A 20,126-nucleotide genomic window follows, 5' to 3' on the forward strand; every position below is an offset into this window, starting at 1 on the left:
ACTCGGGGTTTATTGTAAAACACGGTAATGGGGGGGAGCAGGAAAAGGGGCTGAGCTGGACCCAAGGAAAGAAACAATAAGTATTCAAGAACACCCCTAAGCTAGACTAGCCCACTTGAACAACAGCTAACTAACTAACTAACCAAAAATACAGTGGGTGGTCCACCCAGTTCTAACTAGTGTATTTAACAAAAGTTTTACCTACGGGTAGTGTATGCCCATGGGCGACTTGTCTTGGTTCCCCCTTTTCCCACCATTAAACACCATAACCAAAACAATACTCCCAGGTGATGACAAAGTGCTATGGAGGTGCTCAAACAAGAGAGGTTAATACACAACGAGAGAGTGAAACACAGAGACCTACAGACATGGCATTTACAGAGAGATTGAGCTCTTGAGCAAACAACTGATGGGATTTTTAAACCAAGGGAAAGGAACTGTGATTGGGTAGGAAACAGGAGGAGGTGTGTCTTCTGTTTGATGACTGGATTGGTGACTGATTGGGGAGTGATGATTTTCACCTGTGAGGGGAGGAGAGAAAAGAACACAGGACACACACACACACACACACACACACACACACACACACACACACACACACACACACACACACACACACACACACACACACACACACACACACACACACACACAGGATACTGGTATCCGTAACAAGCGGTCTAGGGCAATGCATCTCAGTGCAAGAGGCATCATTACAGGACCTGGTTCAAATCCAGGCTGTATCACAGCTGGCTGTGATTGGGAGTCCCGTAGGGTGGCGCACAATTAGCCCAGCGTTGTCTGGATTTGGCCGGAGTAGGCCATCATTGTAAATAAGAATTTGTTCTGAACAAAATACAAAATAAGTACTTTTTGGGAAATCTGTGTTGAGTAACTTTTTCTCCATCACCTCAACACGCTGGATAGTATTCATAATGAAATCATCCCCCTTGGGTAGTGCTGCTGTCGCTGTGTTACCACTGTCAGGTCCTGACTCTTCATCCATGTCTGAGTCCATCTGCAGATCAAACGTCTCCTGTCTTTTTAAGTTTGATCCAGGCCTTTTCATAGGTAGCTATGAAAAATAAAATATTTTTAAAGTATTTAGGCTACTGATCTAGTGCAACATTTAAGTCTTTATCATCTAAATGGCCATCTTAGCTGGAATCTAGATAGGTTCACCTTTTGGGCCAGACATGGACAACCCCAAGTCTGCTACAAAATCAGGTATGGCTGTGTTTACACAGGCAGCCCAATTTTGAATCAAGTTTCAAATTTTTGTTTCGTTTACATTTTTTGCACGCCCAATTTTTCAGTTTTTGATTTGTTAAAAACGTTTGAAATATCCAATAAATGTCGTTCCACTTCATGATTGTGTCCCACTTGTTGTTGATTCTTCACAAAAAAATACAGTTTTATATCTTTATGTTTGAAGCCTGAAATGTGGCAAAAGGTCGCAAAGTTCAAGGGGGCCGAATACTTTCGCAAGGCACTGTATAGTGTATGTGGGGCGGCAGGGTAGCCTAGTGGTTAGAGCGTTGGACTAGTAACCGGAAGGTTGCAAGTTCAAACCCCTGAGCTGACAAGGTACAAATCTGTCGTTCTGCCCCTGAACCCACTGTTCCTAGGCCGTCATTGAAAATAAGAATTTGTTCTTAACTGACTTGCCTAGTTAAATAGAGGTAAAAAAATGTGCACCAGCTATGCTGTGTGTTAATAGCACCAGACTCGCTCTGGTCTGTGTGGCATGGGTTGATGATAAGGCCTGATTGTGTGGCAGTCACACTAGCCTCGGAGCAGACAGGTTCGCCTTGGAGTAGACGACTGGTGGGTTTGAGGAGGGTGGGTGAATGCACTGATAGCGGGCCTCTTTCAATAGATGTTATGGGGATGGAGGGATGTGGAGGTCTGAGGCACGCAGGGGATATCCTGCTGTCTGCGGCATACATGACTCACTAAACACATGCTGCGCAGACCTATCAGGGGCGAGGATATAGGTCACGTGACGCAGTATGCAGTGTGTCGCTCTGGCAGCGTGATCACATAGGCCCTCTCTCGGTCTTCCTCTTTCGTTCTTGCTCGCTCTGTCTCTCTCTTTCTTTCTCTTTCCAGCTCGTCACTGTCCCTGCAAATCTGGGACATCGGATAAAGAGGGAATGGAGAAAGATAGAAAGAGAACTAGTCCCTCCTTGCTGCACTAAGCACACTGGCACGATGGAGGACCAAGGCCTGTTCCTGGGCCTGCTGCTAACTAGTGACAAGTGATTGAGATGTATCAGCAAATGGACCCCTTTCACTTGTTTATCTCTGGTTACACTGGAGCCGGAGGTGTGCTCGGCATGGGCCGGCTGGTCGCCTAGAGAGGCACAGCTCCTCTGTCATGGGGAAAGATAAGGAGCGGGGGTTTGGTTTCTCATCTGGCACGACGGCCAACGGATCGTCTTTGAGCCCAGCGGCTAGGGTTCCTCTGGCCCTGTGGAAGGTCTGGTTTATCAGGAGGAAGGGGGGAGAGAGGGGTTACTGTTAAGCTACGGCGTGGCTCTCTGGGAATGGGCCCCTTCTCTTGTCGAAGAGGTTATCAGTTCACAGACAAGACCGACACACACAAACACACATCACTTCAGGAAGTATCTCGCTGACTTCCTGTATTTTCTGTTGGTTTAACAAGCCATAAATAGACATGGGGTGATTTGCACAAGAAGACACGTTTCTGCTAAATAATGTGTTTGCACCCACCATGTGTTTGCACCCCCATTGACTTTATCAATGTGTCCACATAATGCATAACACCAATACATACATAACATTCCATTGAGTGTGATCTGAAAGCGGAGTGTCCCCACTCACACATTTGAACAATGGCCAAGTGTCCTGTGATTGTGTGTTGCAGCCGTTTGCACAACAGTGTTGTCTCCAGCCCAAAGATACTGCCAAGATGCCAGAGAGCGCGTGGAAGCTGGTCTTCTACACCATGTCCTGGTCCTACAGCACCTACCTGCTCTTCTTCACCAACTACACCTTCTTCCACGACCCGCCCTCCGCATTCTACGGTAAGAAGTAGTACATGAAACCAGGTTAATAAAAAAGAAAGCTGTGCACTTGATGTATTGGTAGAAGGTCTGCACTCTTCCAAGTTACTTCCCTTCTTCCACTAATAACTCCCAGTTAATTAACGATAGCAAACTCAAGAACTAATGCTTAAGGAACTGTAACCAAGGCATTGCAACCTTCAAAGCATTGTCCTATAGAACCCTCCAGATGCTTCTTTTACAAGTATTCAAATAGAAGCCACATTTGTGTTTTATATTTGCATTTTGTGTCTGAACTGACCATATGGCGTGTCTCTACTCTCTAACCATTGCCCTGAACAATCCGCCTTCATTCTTTTATCTATAATTTATGGCACTCCTTCCTTCCGATTCCATCAGACTTTCAGGTGTCAGTCGGTGCTTGGGTTTGTTTCTATCTCCCTTTCCTCGATTGAGGCGATCCGTTGTTCTTTTAAAGGGCCTCCACTTTTTTAATAGCTGTCACGCACATTGAGAGTAGTCATTCAACCTGCTCAGGCTAATGTGGCTCTGCTTTTAGTTCTCAGAGAGAGCGAGACTTTAGCTCTTGTAGAAAGAGAGAGAGAGGGGAAGGGGGAGAGAGAGAGGCTCCTATTCCTGGAGCACTCTAATATCTCTTGCCACCATGTTTTCAATGTTTAATGATGGAACTTCCGATCAATAAACATTACGGCCTGTAACCTCATCTCATGGAGTCAAAAGATGCCCCAATCTTTCAGAGAAAAAGTTTCCGTTTACAATACCCTTAAGGCCTTCAGGGAGCGATGATGATGATGATGGCCCCTGGTCCTCACATACCTGGAAAACCTGACACCCTTGCAGCTCCCACCTCAGTTGGGAATTCACCTCGTATAACTCTGGAAGTCACCTCGTATAACCAAACAGAACAGCTGCCCCCTTCAGAACCAAAAACAAACACTTATTGTAAACTTCTACTAGTTAGATTGTATATACAGCACCAGTCAAAAGTTTGGACTCACGTTCTCATTCAAAGGTTTTTCTTTATTTTTTACTATTTTCTACATTGTAGAATAATAGTGAAGACATCAAAACTATGAAATGACACATATGGAATCATGTTTTATATAATGTATTTTATATTTGTAAATCTTCAAAGTAGCCACCCTTTGCCTTTTTGTACAGTCCTGGCATTCTCTCAACCAGCTTCACCTGGAATGATTTTTCAACTGTCTTGAATGAGTTCCCACATATGCTGAGCACTTGTTGGCTGCTTTTCCTTCACTCTACGGTCCAACTCATCCCAAACTACAGTGGGGCAAAAAAGTATTTAGTCAGCCACCAATTGTGTAAGTTCTCCCACTTCCTGGTGTCCTTTGACAGCTCTTTGGTCTTAGCCATAGTGGAGTTTGGAGTTTGGAGTTTGGAGTGTGACTGTTTGAGGTTGTGGACAGGTGTCTTTTATACTGATAACAAGTTAAAACAGGTGCCATTAATACAGGTAACGAGTGGAGGACAGAGGTGCCTCTTAAAGAAGAAGTTACAGGTCTGTGAGAGGTCTTGTTTGTAGGTGACCAAATACTTATTTTCCACCATAATTTGCAAATAAATCCATTAAAAATCCTACAATGTGATTTTCTGGATTTTTTTCTTCTCATTTTCTCTGTCATAGTTGAAGTGTACCTATGATGAAAATTACAGGCCTCTCTCATCTTTTTAAGTGGGTGACCTTGCACAATTGCTAGCTGACTAAATACTTTTTTGCCCCACTGTATCTCAATTGGGTTGAGGTTGGGTGATTGTGGAGGCCAGGTCAACTGATGCAACACTCCATCACTTTCCTTCTAGGTCAAATAGCTCTTACACATCCTGGAGGTGTGTTGGGTCATTGTCCTGTTGAAAAACAAATGACAGTCTCATTAAGCGCAAACCAGATGGGATGGAGTATCGCTACAGAATGCTGTGGTAGCCATGCTGGTTAAGTGTGCCTTGAATTCTAAATAAATCACAGTGTCAGCAGCAAAGCACCATCACACCTCCTCCTCCATGCTTCACGGTGGGAACCACACATGCGGAGATCATCCGTTCACCTACTCTGCGCAGTTGGAACCAAAAATCTCAAATTTGGACTCATCAGACCAAAGTACAGACTTCCATCGGTCTAATGTCCATTGCTTGTGTTTCTTGGCCCAAGCAAGTCTCTTGTTCTTATTAGTGTCCTTTAGTAGTGGTTTCTTTTCAGCAATTCGACCACGAGGGCCTGATTTACTCTGAATACTCTGTCTCCTCTGAATAGTTGATGTTGAGATGTGTCTGTTACTTGAACTCTGTGAAGCATTTATTTGGGCTGCAATCTGAGGCTGGTAACTCTAATGAACTTATCCTCTGCAGCAGAGGTAACTCTGGGTCTTCCTTTCCTGTGGCGGTCCTCATGATAGCCAGTTTCATCATAGCGCTTGATGTTTTTTGCGACCGCACTTTTTTGCGACCGACATTTTCCGGATTGACTGACCTTCATGTCTTAAGGTAATGATGGACTGTCATTTCTCTTTACTTATTTGAGCTGTTCTTGCTATAATGTGGACTTGGTATTTTACCAAATAGGGCTATCATCTGTATACCACCCCTACCTTGTCAAAGAAAATGAAGCTGGTTGAGAGAATGCCAAGAGTATGCAAAGCTGTCATCAAGGCAAAGAAAGGGTAGCTAGTTTGAAGAATCTCAAATATTAAATATATTTTGATTTGTTTAACACCTTTTTGGTTACTACATGATTCCATATGTGTTATTTCATAGTTTTGATGTCTTCACTATTATTCTACAATGTAGGAAATGGTAAAAAATTAAGAAGAATCCTTGAATGAGTAGTAGGTGTGTCCAAACTTTTGATTCTATGATTGTGTGTGTGTGTGTGTGTGTGTGTGTGTGTGTGTGTGTGTGTGTGTGTGTGTGTGTGTGTGTGTGTGTGTGTGTGTGTGTGTGTGTGTGTGTGTGTGTGTGTGTGTGTGTGTGTGTGTGTGTGTGTGTGTGTGTTTGTCGATGGGTGGGTGGGTGCATATGTATGTGTAAATGTTTGCCAGTGTGCTAATTGTGTTTGTCTGTGCCAGCATGCATGTTTGTGTGTGTGCATATGTGTGTGAGCGAGCATGTTTTTGTCTGTGCCAGTGTGCATATCCATGTCAGAGTGTGTGTGTCAACATGCACATGTTGGTGCTTATACATATTATGTGTGTGTTGGTTCCTATGTAGTCCCTCCAGGCCTCTCCTCTAACCCTCAGTGTCTCTCGCTCTCTATGTCTTCTCCCCCTTCCAGACTGGAAGAGTGGCATGACGGTACCCACGGACATCGCCATCGCCTACCTGATCCAGGGCAGTTTCTACGGACACTCCATCTACGCCACGGTCTACATGGATGACTGGAGGAAGGATTCTACCGTCATGGTGGTGCACCACGTTGTCACTCTGGCCCTCATCACCTTCTCCTACGCTTTCAGGTAGCTAACCACACCCTGCCTGGTGGCCCCAAGTTTGGGAAACGCTGCCGTCATGTCATGCTGTGTAATCTTACTGCCTGTCATATCAAATATATTGAATACGGGCTAAATTTCCACGTAGCAATAGTTGTAAATGATAGATGTAGGTCAAGGTTTATTTTTATGTTACGTCAATTTGTGGAATCGGAACAGTGATTTGTCATAGTGTAAAAAGGCTCTAGGTTATTTGATGTTCCGTGTTATTTGATGACCGTTAGACTGTTCGTCTGTTTCAAACTGTATTTGTTTTAAAGTCAGTCGGTGTCATTGACTAAGTCTCACCCCCTGGCTGGCACATTGTATCGTCTAGCTGTCCGTACAGCTGTGTTCCTGGCTAATATTGTTTGTGTACCGAAGTTGTGCTCCCCACTGCTCTCTCCTTTCAGATTCCACAACATTGGGTTACTGGTGCTGTTCCTCCACGACATCAATGACATCCAGCTGGAGTTCACCAAGCTCAACGTCTACTTCAAGACCCGGGGAGGGGACTACTACCTCATCCACGACATCCTGTCCAACATGGGCTCTGTCAGCTTCAGCATCACCTGGTGAGGAGAGAGAAGACACACTCAGACAAGCACACACGCATGCATGAAAAAATACTACAGTTTACCATAGAATACAACAGTACTTAGTATAGAATTCTATAGTAAACTGTAGTATACTGTAGAATACTATACTACTCACGGTAGTATCCCTGGATCATGTGTATTACTGTAGTAAATTCTACAGGATTATCTGGGGGGAAAAATACTACAGTAATTTCCTCAAAAACACTACAGTCTGCAAAAGCACAACCCTTTTTTAACTATAGTAAATAATACAGTATTTCATTTTCATATACCCTGCTCATTCCCCTCCCCCATATTGCAATTTGTGCCACAGTATATACAGTACTATAGATTTATTTTACTACAGTATTAATACTATAAAGTTCACTTTAAATTGTACTGTATACTACAGTAAATACTACAGTAAATACAGTCTGCAAAAACACTACAGTGAATACTATAGTATTTATGGTGCATTCGGGAAGTATTCAGACCCCCTTAACTTTTTCCACATTTTGTTACATTACAGCCGTATTCTAAAATGGATTAAATTAATGTTTTTCCCCATCAATCTACACACAATACCACATAATGACAATGTGAACACAGATTTGTATAAATGTTTGCAAATTTATAAAAATGTTAAACAGAAATACCTTATTTACATAAGTATTTATTGAGCTCAAGTGCATCCTGTTTCCATTGATCATCCTTAATATGTTTCTACAACTTGATTGGAGTCAATTCAATTGATTGGGCATGATTTGGAAAGGCACGCACTGCACTATATAAGGTCCCACAGTTGACAGTGCATGTCAGAGCAAAAAACAAGCCATGAGTTCGAAGGATTGTCCGTAGAGAGCTGTGAGACGGGATTGTGTCGATGCACAGATCTGGGGAAGAGTACCAAAACATTTCTGCCTCTTTGAAGTTCCCCAAGAACACAGTGGCCTCCATCATTCTTAAATGGAAGAAGTTTGGAACCACCAAAACTCTTCCTAGAGCTGGCCAGCCTGGAAAACCAGAGCAATCGGAGGAGAAGGGCCTTTGTCATGGAGGTGATCAAGGACCCGATAGAGCTCCAGAGTTCCTCTCTGGAGATGGGAGAACCTTCCAGGACAACCATCTCTGCAGCACTCCACCAATCAGGCCTTTATGGTAGAGTGGCCAGACAGAAGCCACTCCTCAGTCAAAGGCACGACAGCCCATTTGGAGTTTGCCAAAAGGCACCTAAAGACTCTTGGACCATGATAAACAAGATTTTATTGTCTAATGAAACCAAGATTGAACTCTTTGGCCTGAATGCCAAGCGTCATGTCTTGTGAAAACCTGGCACCATCCCTACAGTGAAGCATGGTGGCAGGACCATACTGTGGGGATGTTTTTCAGCGGCAGGGACTGGGACACTAATCATGGTCTAACTGGTAGAAGTTTGTTTCCTTTTGCTTTTTTGAGCTGTTCGTGCCATAATTTGCTGAATATCCATGATTACAGTTAGACTGTAATAACAGCACCAGTCAAAATTTTGGACACCTCATTCAAGGGTTTTTCTTTATTTGTACTATTTTCTACATTGTAGAATAGTAGTGAAGACATCAAAACTATGAAATCAATATGGAATTATGTACAGTAGTATCCCAAAAAGTGTTAAACAAATCAAAATATATTTGTGATTTGATTTGATCGAGGGAAAGATGAACGGAGCAAAGTACAGAGAAAATCCTTGATGAAAACCTGCTCCAGAGCGCTCAGACTGGAGAAAAGGTTCACCTTCCAACAGGACAATGACCCTAAGCACACAGCCAAGACAACGCAGGAGTGGCTTTGGGACAAGTCTCTGAATGTCCTTGAGTGGACCAGCCAGAGCCCGGACTTGAACCTGATCTAACATCTCTGGAGAGACCTGAAAATAGCTGTGCAGCGACGCTTCCCATCCAACCTGACAGAGCTTGAGAGGATCCGCAGAGAAGAATGGGAGAAACTCCCCAAATACAGGTGTGCCAAGTTTGTAGCGTCATACCCAAGAAGACTCAAGGCTGTAATCGCTGCCAAAGGTGCTTCAACAAAGGGTCTGAATACTTATGTAAATGTGGTCTGAATACTTATGTAAATGTGGTCTGAATACTTATGTAAATGTTGTCTGAATTCTTATGTTAATGTTGTCTGAATACTTATGTAAATGTGGTCTGAATACTTATGTAAATGTGATATTTCAGTATTATTATTTTTTAATACATTAAAAAAAAATCTTAACCTGTTTTTGCTTTGTCATTATGGGGTATTGTGTGTAGATTGATGACGGGGGGAAAAAACAACTTAATACATTTTAGAATAGGGCTGTCACTAAATGTGGAAAAGGTCTAGGGGTCTGAATACTTTCCGAATAAACTGTATACCATAGTAAACTATATAATTTTTTATGTGGGATGCACACACACACACACACACACACACACACACACACACACACACACACACACACACACACACACACACACACACACACACACACACACACACACACACACACACACACACACACACACACACACACATACCTGTCCTGAGAGGTCACAAGGGTGTTTGAAGCCCTGAACAATGCTCGTCTTTGTTCCCTAAAGCATCAGAGTAATACGGCTCCTCTGTGTCCCCCCTCTGTGCAGGTTTTGGTTCCGTCTCTACTGGTTCCCTCTGAAGGTTCTGTATGCCACCTGTGTGTCCAGCCTCCAGTCCGTCCCAAACATACCCTTCTATTTCTTCTTCAACAGCCTCCTCTTGACACTCCTCTGCATGAATATCTACTGGTTTTTGGCAAGTATTGGACCTCCGCCTGCAGCAGGTCACAGGTCACACACTGTACTGAAGCTCATTTATCAGATGCTTGGTTAAACAAGCCTAATCTAATTCAGAGAGGGTGTTCACTCACAGATCTACAGTGAGGGAAAAAAGTATTTGATCCCCTGCTGATTTTTCACGTTTGCCCGCTGACAAAGAAATGATCAGTCTATAATTTTAGTCTATAACAACAACAACAAAAATCCAGAAAAACTCATGTCAAAAATGTTATACATTGATTTTTATTTTAATGAGAGAAATAAGTATTTGACCCATTTACATTACAAGAGCAGACGCTCTTATCCAGAGCGACTTACAAATTGGTGCATTCACCTTATGACATCCAGTGGAACAGTCACTTTACAATAGTGCATCTAAATCTTAAAGGGGGGGGGGGGTGAGAAGGATTACTTATCCTATCCTAGGTATTCCTTAAAGAGGTGGGGTTTCAGGTGTCTTTCAGGTGTCTCTGGAAGGTGGTGATTGACTCCGCTGTCCTGGCGTCGTGAGGGAGTTTGTTCCACCATTGGGGGGCCAGAGCAGCGAACAGTTTAGACTGGGCTGAGCGGGAACTGTACCTCCTCAGTGGTAGGGAGGCGAGCAGGCCAGAGGTGGATGAACGCAGTGCCCTTGTTTGGGTGTAGGGCCTGAACAGAGCCTGGAGGTACTGAGGTGCCGTTCCCCTCACAGCTCCGTAGGCAAGCACCATGGTCTTGTAGCGGATGCGAGCTTCAACTGGAAGCCAGTGGAGAGAGCGGAGGAGCGGGGTGACGTGAGAGAACTTGGGAAGGTTGAACACCAGACGGGCTGCGGCGTTCTGGATGAGTTGTAGGGGTTTAATGGCACAGGCAGGGAGCCCAGCCAACAGCGAGTTGCAGTAATCCAGACGGGAGATGACAAGTGCCTGGATTAGGACCTGCGCCGCTTCCTGTGTGAGGCAGGGTCGTACTCTGCGGATGTTGTAGAGCATGAACCTACAGGAACGGGCCACCGCCTTGATGTTAGTTGAGAACGACAGGGTGTTGTCCAGGATCACGCCAAGGTTCTTAGCGCTCTGGGAGGAGGACACAATGGAGTTGTCAACTGTGATGGCGAGATCATGGAACGGGCAGTCCTTCCCCGGGAGGAAGAGCAGCTCCGTCTTGCTGAGGTTCAGCTTGAGGTGGTGATCTGTCATCCACACTGATATGTCTGCCAGACATGCAGAGATGCGATTCGCCACCTGGTCATCAGAAGGGGGAAAGGAGAAGATTAATTGTGTGTCGTCTGCATAGCAATGATAGGAGAGACCATGTGAGGTTATGACAGAGCCAAGTGACTTGGTGTATAGTGAGAATAGGAGAGGGCCTAGAACAGAGCCCTGGGGGACACCAGTGGTGAGAGCACGTGGTGAGGAGACAGATTCTCGCCACGCCACCTGGTAGGAGCGACCTGTCAGGTAGGACGCAATCCAAGCGTGGGCCGCGCCGGAGATGCACAACTCGGAGAGGGTGGAGAGGAGGATCTTAAAGGGAGTGCTCCTAATCTCAGTTTGTTACCTATATAAAAGACACCTGTCCACAGAAGCAATCAATCAATCAGATTCCAAACTCTCCACCATGGCCAAGACCAAAGAGCTCTCCAAGGATGTCAGGGACAAGATTGTAGACCTACACAAGGCTGGAATGGGCTACAAGACCACCGCCAAGCAGCTTGGTCAGAAGGTGACAACAGTTGGTGCGATTATTCGCAAATTGGAAGAAACACAAAAGAACTGTCAATCTCCCTCGGCCTGGGGCTCCATGCAAGATCTCACCTTGTGGAGTTGCAATGATCATGAGAACGGTGAGGAATCAGCCCAGAACTACACGGGAGGATCTTGTCAATGACCTCAAGGCAGCTGGGACCATAGTCACCAAGAAAACAATTGGTAACACACTACGCCGTGAAGGACTGAAATCCTGCAGCGCCCGCAAGGTCCCCCTGCTCAAGAAAGCACATATACATGCCCGTCTGAAGTTTGCCAATGAACATCTGAATGATTCAGAGGACAACTGGGTGAAAGTGTTGTGGTCAGATGAGACCAAAATGGAGCTTTTGGCATCAACTCAACTCGCCGTGTTTGGAGGAGAAGGAATGCTGCCTATGACCCCAAGAACACCATCCCCACCGTCAAACATGGAGGTGGAAACATTATGCTTTGGGGGTGTTTTTCTGCTAAGGGGACAGGACAACTTCACCGCATCAGAGGGACGATGGACGGGGCCATGTACCGTCAAATCTTGGGTGAGAACCTCCTTCCCTCAGCCAGGGCATTGAAAATGGGTCGTGGATTGGTATTCCAGCATGACAATGACCCAAAACACATGGCCAAGGCAACAAAGGAGTGGCTCAAGAAGAAGCACATTAAGGTTCTGGAGTTGCCTGGCCAGTCTCCAGACCTTAATCCCATAGAAAGTCTGTGGAGAGAGCTGAAGGTTCGAGTTGCCAAACGTCAGTCTCAAAACCTTAATGACTTGGAGAAGATCTGCAAAGATGAGTGGAACAAAATCCCTCCTGAGATGTGTGCAAACCTGGTGGCCAACTTCAAGAAACGTCTGACCTCTTTGACTGCCACAAGGGTTTTGCCACCAAGTCATGTTTTGCAGAGGGGTCAAATACTTATTTCCCTCATTAAAATGCATATCAATTTCTAACATTTTTGACATACGTTTTTCTGGATTTTGTTGTTGATCTTCTGTCTCTCACTGTTCAAATGAACCTACCATTAAAATTATAGACGGATCATTTCTTTGTCAGTGAGCAAACGTACAAAATCAGCAGGGGAACAAATACTTTTTTACCTCACTGTATGTTCCCAAGAGGTGAATGGCATGACAGTTCTATGACCATTGCCTGTTCTTCCTTGTTCCTATTAGACTCTGTCAGGGGTTGATACAAGCATTAGAACAAAACTGTACTATGTGACATCCGACCTCTCTCCCTTCTTTAACCCCTGTGACCCCCCCCTTCTCTCTGCCCACAGTTCATAGTGGCGTTTGTAGCGAAGGTCCTGACGGGGCAGATGAAGGATGTGAAAGACCTGAGGGAGTACGAGGGTGAGGAGGGAGCTCAGAGGGCTGCAGCCCTGCTCGCGGCCCAGCAGCGGCTGCAGAGTGAAGATGCAGGACATCTCAACAACTCTGCTGAAGGGTGAGGAAACACAAAGTTACACACACTACTTTCCCATGTTGCATTCAACCGGTGTATATGAATCACCAGATTGTGTGTATTATAGTGTACATTACCATGAATGTTTTACTGTACTGAAGTAATGTCCCAGTCATACACTATACAGAAACTTCTTCTCCAGAGGAGATGATCATTTCAAAAACATCCAGAGAGGTCAGGCAAACATTAAGAGAGAATGGCAACCGCTTAATCCCACTCTTTACTACAGCCCGGTCCAACCAAAAACAACAGTTTAATCTCTTCCCCGGTCCCTTCGTATATGGATTCTGCAACATATAAGGGCAAGAGGCTAGGCTAAGGGAAGGAAGTACGGGTTGTTGGACTAACTCGACCTGTATACTTAGAAAAAGGGTTCCAATTTATGGTTACCTAGAACCATAAATTGTTCTTCAAAGGGTTCTCCTATGCGGACAGCCGAAGAAACCTTTTCGAGTGTAGACAACCATTCATCACACTGTAAACCTCATGCCTAAGACAAACCCTTTCCAAGCAACCCCTATGCCCTTCAGTGCATGCGCATCTGAAATAGCCAGCTACAGTGTGTGTGATCAATATGACAGACTACAGTCGAAAAGAAAGCTTCTGCTTTTGTAATGAACGAGCCCCATGCAAAGATGAACATTGCTGTTCTGGTACATCCTTGGGTGTAGCGGTCCTCTTTCTTCTTCTTGGGATTCTACTTAACATTCTTATTGCCATCCACCACACCGATGTTAAATGTTATATCACACCATGCTCCAGTGAGCTCTCCCCTTGAGGAAGTGCCTCTGCTATGACGTGACACACGTGGATCTGTTCGCAGTCCTCTTGTAACCCCAGTAACCTGTGCTCTGTCAGACCGCCCAGTATGACGTCAGAGCTGCAGCGAGTAGCCTTGTCTTTTGTAACACACAGATAGACAGGATCAAAGCGCTGTACTTATTGAGGTGTGATTACGCGGTTACAGCCTGACCCCCACCCCTTATCTGGCGCCCTTGAACACCGGTGATATCCTTTTGGTTTTACCATGCGTATAAATAGCGGATCACCTTTCCGCTGGCTGACAGTTGGTCCTTTTTTTTTCTTCTTCTCTCCTCTCCTTTCTTCTCACAGGAAACACGTGCAGAACGGGATCACCAAGGAGAAGCATCTGTAGAGGCCTCTCTAGTTCCACCTTCTGGCACGACCTAGATTGTTTCAGACTTAGCTCTTAAGTGACTCTCTGGGTCTCGCGAAAAGGATGAAAAAACAATTGATCATTTTTATTTCTGTTTTGTCTTCCCCCCTCGTATTCTATAGATTTTTTTATTTTATTATATCGCTGTGAATGTTATTTAAGGTGACATTTGTCTTATATTAACATTACGTTTGAAGAAAAAAAAATGTGTGAGTTTCGGGAATGTTCTCTCGTGTAGCCTACCAGGACGTTTAGAATTAGTGTCATCTCTAACGAACACTCACCAGACAAGGTTAAGCTAGTGATGTTTAGGTATCTAGTCTAGACCTATACAAACTAGATAACGTGCACACGTTAGAGGACTAAAGCGCTCACACAGTAATAACCATGTCAAAGGTCATCTCTAGTAGAGAGAGACCTGTCTTTTTAAAGAGCATTCCTCTTAAAAGCGTAGTGGCTAATTTAGTTTTTACCTCCTCTTATCCCAGGAGTGAAGGCTAAAATACTAAAGGGAAGTATTACATCGTGTCACTACCGCGGGTGTGAGAGAGTGCATGTAATTGGCTGGCTTTGTTTTTACCAACGTGTATTGATTTTCATATCATTGCACAGGTCGATACTGAACACAGCCATTACCACAGCCTGACCTGCATTATTTGAAGAGCCACGTCAGTGTAGTATTGATGTCTTGCAAATGTGAATTACTCGTGTTCAGATTTTTAAGGGAAACATAAACCTTTCAACTTCTTTTTTTGCCGTCGATAAATACGCATAAGAAATATTGCTTGCATTCCTGTATCGAAAATGTATTGTCACATTTTCTGTTTTTATAGCATCTGTTGTTGCACTGAAATGAAGGCATACAAGCTAATAGCTGGTTAATGACAGCTGATATACACTACCAGTCAAAAGTTTGGACACACTTACACATTCCAGGTTTTTAATGGATTTTTTCTACATTGTAAAATCATAGTGAACACATCAAAACTATGAAATAACAGATGGAATCATGTAGTAACCAAATAAGTGTTAAAAATATTTTATATTTGAGATTCTTCAAAGTAGCCACCCTTTGCCTTGTTGACAGTTTTGTACACTATTGGCAGTCTCTCAACCAGCTTCATGAGGTAGTCACCTGAAATGCATTTTAATTAACAGGTGTGCCTTGTTAAAAGTACATTTGTGGAATTTCTTTCCTCCTTAATGCATTTGAGCCATTCAGTGACAAGGTAGAGTTGGTTAACAGAAGATAGCCCTATTTGGTAAAAGACAAAGTCCATATTATGGCAAGAACAGCTCAAATAAGCAAAGAGAAACAACAGTCCAACATTACTGACATGGTCAGTCAATCTGGAAAATTTCAAGAACTTTGAAAGTTTCTTCAAATGCAGTTTTTAATAACCATTTAAGCGCTATGATGAAACTGGCTATCATGAGGACCGCCACAGGAAAGGAAGACCTAGAGTTACCTCTGTTGCAGAGGATAAGTTCATCAGAGTTACCAGCGTCAGAAATTGCAGCTCAAATGAATGCTTCACTGAGTTCAAGTAACAGACACATCTCAACATCAACTGTTCAGAGGAGACCGCGTGAATCAGGCTTTCATGGTCTAATTGCTGCAAAGAAACCACTACTAAAGGACACCAATAAGAAGAGACTTGACTGGGCCAAGAAACACGAGCAATGGACATTCGCCTGTGCTTTGGTCTGATGCGTCTAAATTTGAGATTTTTGGTTCCAACCGCTGTGTCTTTGTAAGATGCAGAATATGTGAACAGATGATCTCTGCATGTGTGGTTCTCACCATGAAGAATGAAGGAGGAGGTGTGATGGTATGGGGTGCTTTGCTGGTGACCCGGTCAGTGATTTACTTAGAATTCAAGGCACACTTAACCACCTCATTCTGCAGCGATATGCCATCCCATCTGGTTTGTGCTTAGTGGGATTATCTTTTTTTGAGCAAGAAGGAGAGTGATGGAGTGCTGCATCAGATGACCTGGCCTTCTCAATCACTTGACCTCAACCCAATTGAGATGGTTTGGGATGAATTAGGCTGCAGACTGAAGGAAAAGCAGCCAACAAATGCTGAGCATATGTGGGAACTCCTTCAAGACTGTTGGAAAAGCATTCCAGGTGAAGCTGGTTGAGAGAATGCCAAGTGTGCAAAGCTGTCATCAAAGCAAAGGGTGGCTACTTTGAAGAATCTCAATTTTTTTGGTTACTCCATGACTCTATGTGTTATTTCATAGTTTTGATGTATTCTCTATTATTCTACAATGTAGAAAATAGTACAAATAAAATGAAACATTTGAATGAGTAGCTGTGTCCAAACGTTTGACTGGTACTGTAGCTGAAATCGATTGATTGGGTTGAGCATCAACCTTATGATTTCGTTAAAGAAATGGAGTTGACTCATCTTAATAACCAATATGTTGGCAGTTCACAGAAAGCAAAGGGCCATTGTGTAAAAGAAGATAAAAATCAAATATAAAAAAAAACATATATGCACACATGATATTCAGGAATGCATGACACTGGAATGGTTTTTGGAATGTGCTATGAAGTCATTTTTTAATAACACAAATGAAGAAAGAACTACATAATCGTATCCTTTATCAATGTGCGGAACTCATCTTTTAAAAAAGTGAAGTCATTCAAGCAGACACCACCACACAGTCCAAAAGGTTTGGTATCCTCTTTGCATTTGAATGTGCTCCTGGTTGTGTGTGCCTGTGTGCTGCGACTCTCCAGGTTTTTCTTTGCTGTGACTTAGAGGGGGTGCTGTCCTTTACGATCAAATTCAAGCTCTTTCGTTATGATGAACAGCATGCTTGTGCTGGAACAGTCCACAGATGTGGGCAGGTAGAAGTGTTCATAGTTGTGGTCTTTCAGTCCCCAGCTACCACTAGTGCCAGTGCCCAGGATAACCTAGCTTTTGATTTTACATTCAATCATTGTCATTATTATTATTATTTTTATTTTTAATTGCTGCTGTTTCTGAGAACACTGTTTTGTAATCCAGTCGTGTCCCTTTTCCTGTGTATGCATCTGTTAATTGTTAGGTACACATGATGAGGTGCCCTGATTTCTCCCGTGGTACTGTCCACGAAGACGTGGGCACTTTTCCTCCACCTCGGCCCAGCTCTCTCCCGGTCTGTCCTCTCCACCAGACAAAAAACACCAACAACCTGATTGGCTTTGTGAGGTGAAACTACTCACAGCAAATTCACACAAAAAAAAGGTTAAGAGTAGCAGTCAGTCATTTTAAGTTTAATTTCGAGGCAGATTTCGCTGTTCTTTTTGACCAGCATTGAATACCAAAAGTCCATCCACGGTTCAGGATGAAAATGTGAAAACATTTTGTGGAAGAAGTATTGTTCTATGCATTTCCTTTTGATAGTTTAATGCTTTAAGAATGTGCCAAAAATATTGATCTTTATCACCGAGAAGTGTTCTGATGAGAGGCCTGGTTGAGACCTGAGTGGCTGGAGGAGAAAGAGGGAGGTTGTAGTGAATATGAAGGGCTTACACCACACAGGTGTTTCTTACAAATTGCACTTGTCATTTATTTTGTTTATTAGTGGGGAAAGATTCAGGGAGAATTACCATTTGTAAGAAATCTGGGCACGTAAAGTTTTAATCTGACCACTTTCTAAATACAACCACTTGGGAATGACAGGCACTTACTCTTTTGTAATACATTTTTTAAATAATTACATTCAACCAGTGTTATTGTATCATGTTTTCCCTTAAGATAAAACATGTGAATCAAAAAAAAAGAAACCTGCGTCTGACTTATTTCAACAAATTCATTTATTCTTTGTCATTTACATTGCAAGAATTAAGTTTACGTGGACCAGGTAAAACAGTCGAGACAAAGTTAAATGTAGGTGTTGGACAAAAAGAGTCTTGAGAGTTCAAGTCAGTGCAGTTTAGCATAGTCTGCTTCAATAAATAAAAATGTAAATATATATATATATATATATACAGTGCCTTGCGAAAGTATTCGGCCCCCTTGAACTTTGCGACCTTTTGCCACATTTCAGGCTTCAAACATAAAGATATAAAACTGTATTTTTTTTGTGAAGAATCAACAACAAGTGGGACACAATCATGAAGTGGAACGACATTTATTGGATATTTCAAACTTTTTTAACAAATCAAAAACTGAAAAATGGGGCGTGCAAAATTATTCAGCCCCCTTAAGTTAATACTTTGTAGCGCCACCTTTTGTTGCGATTACAGCTGTAAGTCGCTTGGGGTAGGTCTCTATCAGTTTTGCACATCGAGAGACTGAATTTTTTTCCCATTCCTCCTTGCAAAACAGCTCGAGCCCAGTGAGGTTGAATGGAGAGCATTTGTGAACAGCAGTTTTCAGTTCTTTCCACATATTCTCGATTGGATTCAGGTCTGGACTTTGACTTGGCCATTCTAACACCTGGATATGTTTATTTTTGAACCATTCCATTGTAGATTTTGCTTTATGTTTTGGATCATTGTATTGTTGGAAGAGAAATCTCCGTCCCAGTCTCAGGTCTTTTGCAGAGTCCATCAGGTTTTCTTCCAGAATGGTCATGTATTTGGCTTCATCCATCTTCCCATCAATTTTAACCATCTTCCCTGTCCCTGCTGAAGAAAAGCAGGCCCAAACCATGATGCTGCCACCGCCATGTTTCACAGTGGGGATGGTGTGTTCAGAGTGATGAGCTGTGTTGCTTTTACACCAAACATAACGTTTTGCATTGTTGCCAAAAAGTTCAATTTTGGTTTCATCTGACCAGAGCACCTTCTTCCACATGTTTGGTGTGTGTCCCAGGTGGCTTGTGGCAAACTTTAAACAACACTTTTTATGGATATCTTTAAGAAATGGCTTTCTTCTTGCCACTCTTCCATAAAGGCCAGATTTGTGCAATATACGACTGATTGTTGTGCTATGGACAGAGTCTCCCACCTCAGCTGTAGATCTCTGCAGTTCATCCAGTGATCATGGGCCTCTTGGCTGCATCTCTGATCAGTCTTCTCCTTGTATAAGCTGAAAGTTTAGAGGGACGGCCAGGTCTTGGTAGATTTACAGTGGTCTGATACGCCTTCCATTTCAATATTATCGCTTGCACAGTGCTCCTTGGGATGTTTATAGCTTGGGAAATCTTTTTGTATCCAAATCCGGCTTTAAACTTCTACACAACAGTATCTCGGACCTGCCTCGTGTGTTCCTTGTTCTTCATGATGCTCTCTGCGCTTTTAACGGACCTCTGAGACTATCACAGTGCAGGTGCATTTATACGGAGACTTGATTACACACAGGTGGATTGTATTGATCATCATTAGTCATTTAGGTCAACATTGGATCATTCAGAGATCCTCACTGAACGTCAGGAGAGTTTGCTGCACTGAAAGTAAAGGGGCTGAATAATTTTGCACGCCCAATTTTTCAGTTTTTAATTTGTTAAAAAAGTTTGAAATATCCAATAAATGTCATTCCACTTCAAGATTGTGTCCCACTTGTTGTTGATTCTTCACAAAAAAATAGTTTTATATCTTTATGTTTGAAGCCTGAAATATGGCAAAAGGTCGCACAGTTCTAGGGGGGCCGAATACTTTCGCAAGGCACTGTATATATATATATCAGTTTTTTTACCTTGTGTTGATAGGTGAATCTCGCCAGTCCATTTGCTCTCACTGACTGCGAGAGTGTTATGGGATTCCTACATGTGATACTGCATGCCAACCACAGCACACAACTGTTGTCTCCTCTCCCCTCGAGATCAAAGACCGTAAGGGATATAGACGAAGACGAGGGACAACACATTGATAT

The 20,126-nt window shown here is 43.3% G+C and overlaps 1 protein-coding gene across 2 annotated transcripts in view; it reads left to right on the top strand.

Annotated features, from left to right (window-relative positions):
• The window catches only part of LOC123998116 (ceramide synthase 1-like), a 37,109-nt gene extending 21,734 nt beyond the window's left edge, over window positions 1-15,375 (top strand). The window contains exons 1-7 of one of the 2 annotated variants that reach the window (XM_046303041.1): window positions 2,097-2,482; window positions 2,891-3,050; window positions 6,340-6,520; window positions 6,946-7,107; window positions 9,774-9,921; window positions 12,950-13,116; window positions 14,248-15,375. In XM_046303041.1, coding sequence (XP_046158997.1) covers window positions 2,381-2,482; window positions 2,891-3,050; window positions 6,340-6,520; window positions 6,946-7,107; window positions 9,774-9,921; window positions 12,950-13,116; window positions 14,248-14,290 — 963 coding nt within the window. In that variant the 5' untranslated portion in view covers window positions 2,097-2,380 and the 3' untranslated portion in view covers window positions 14,291-15,375. Of the gene's footprint in view, window positions 1-2,096; window positions 2,483-2,890; window positions 3,051-6,339; window positions 6,521-6,945; window positions 7,108-9,773; window positions 9,922-12,949; window positions 13,117-14,247 lie in introns of those variants that run through there. The other variant, XM_046303040.1, reaches the window with a different exon arrangement.
• The last annotated feature ends 4,751 nt before the right edge of the window (window positions 15,376-20,126 follow it).

Source organism: Oncorhynchus gorbuscha, linkage group LG15 (genome assembly GCF_021184085.1).
Source record: "Oncorhynchus gorbuscha isolate QuinsamMale2020 ecotype Even-year linkage group LG15, OgorEven_v1.0, whole genome shotgun sequence".
In the NCBI taxonomy this organism is placed as follows: Eukaryota; Metazoa; Chordata; class Actinopteri; order Salmoniformes; family Salmonidae; genus Oncorhynchus; species Oncorhynchus gorbuscha.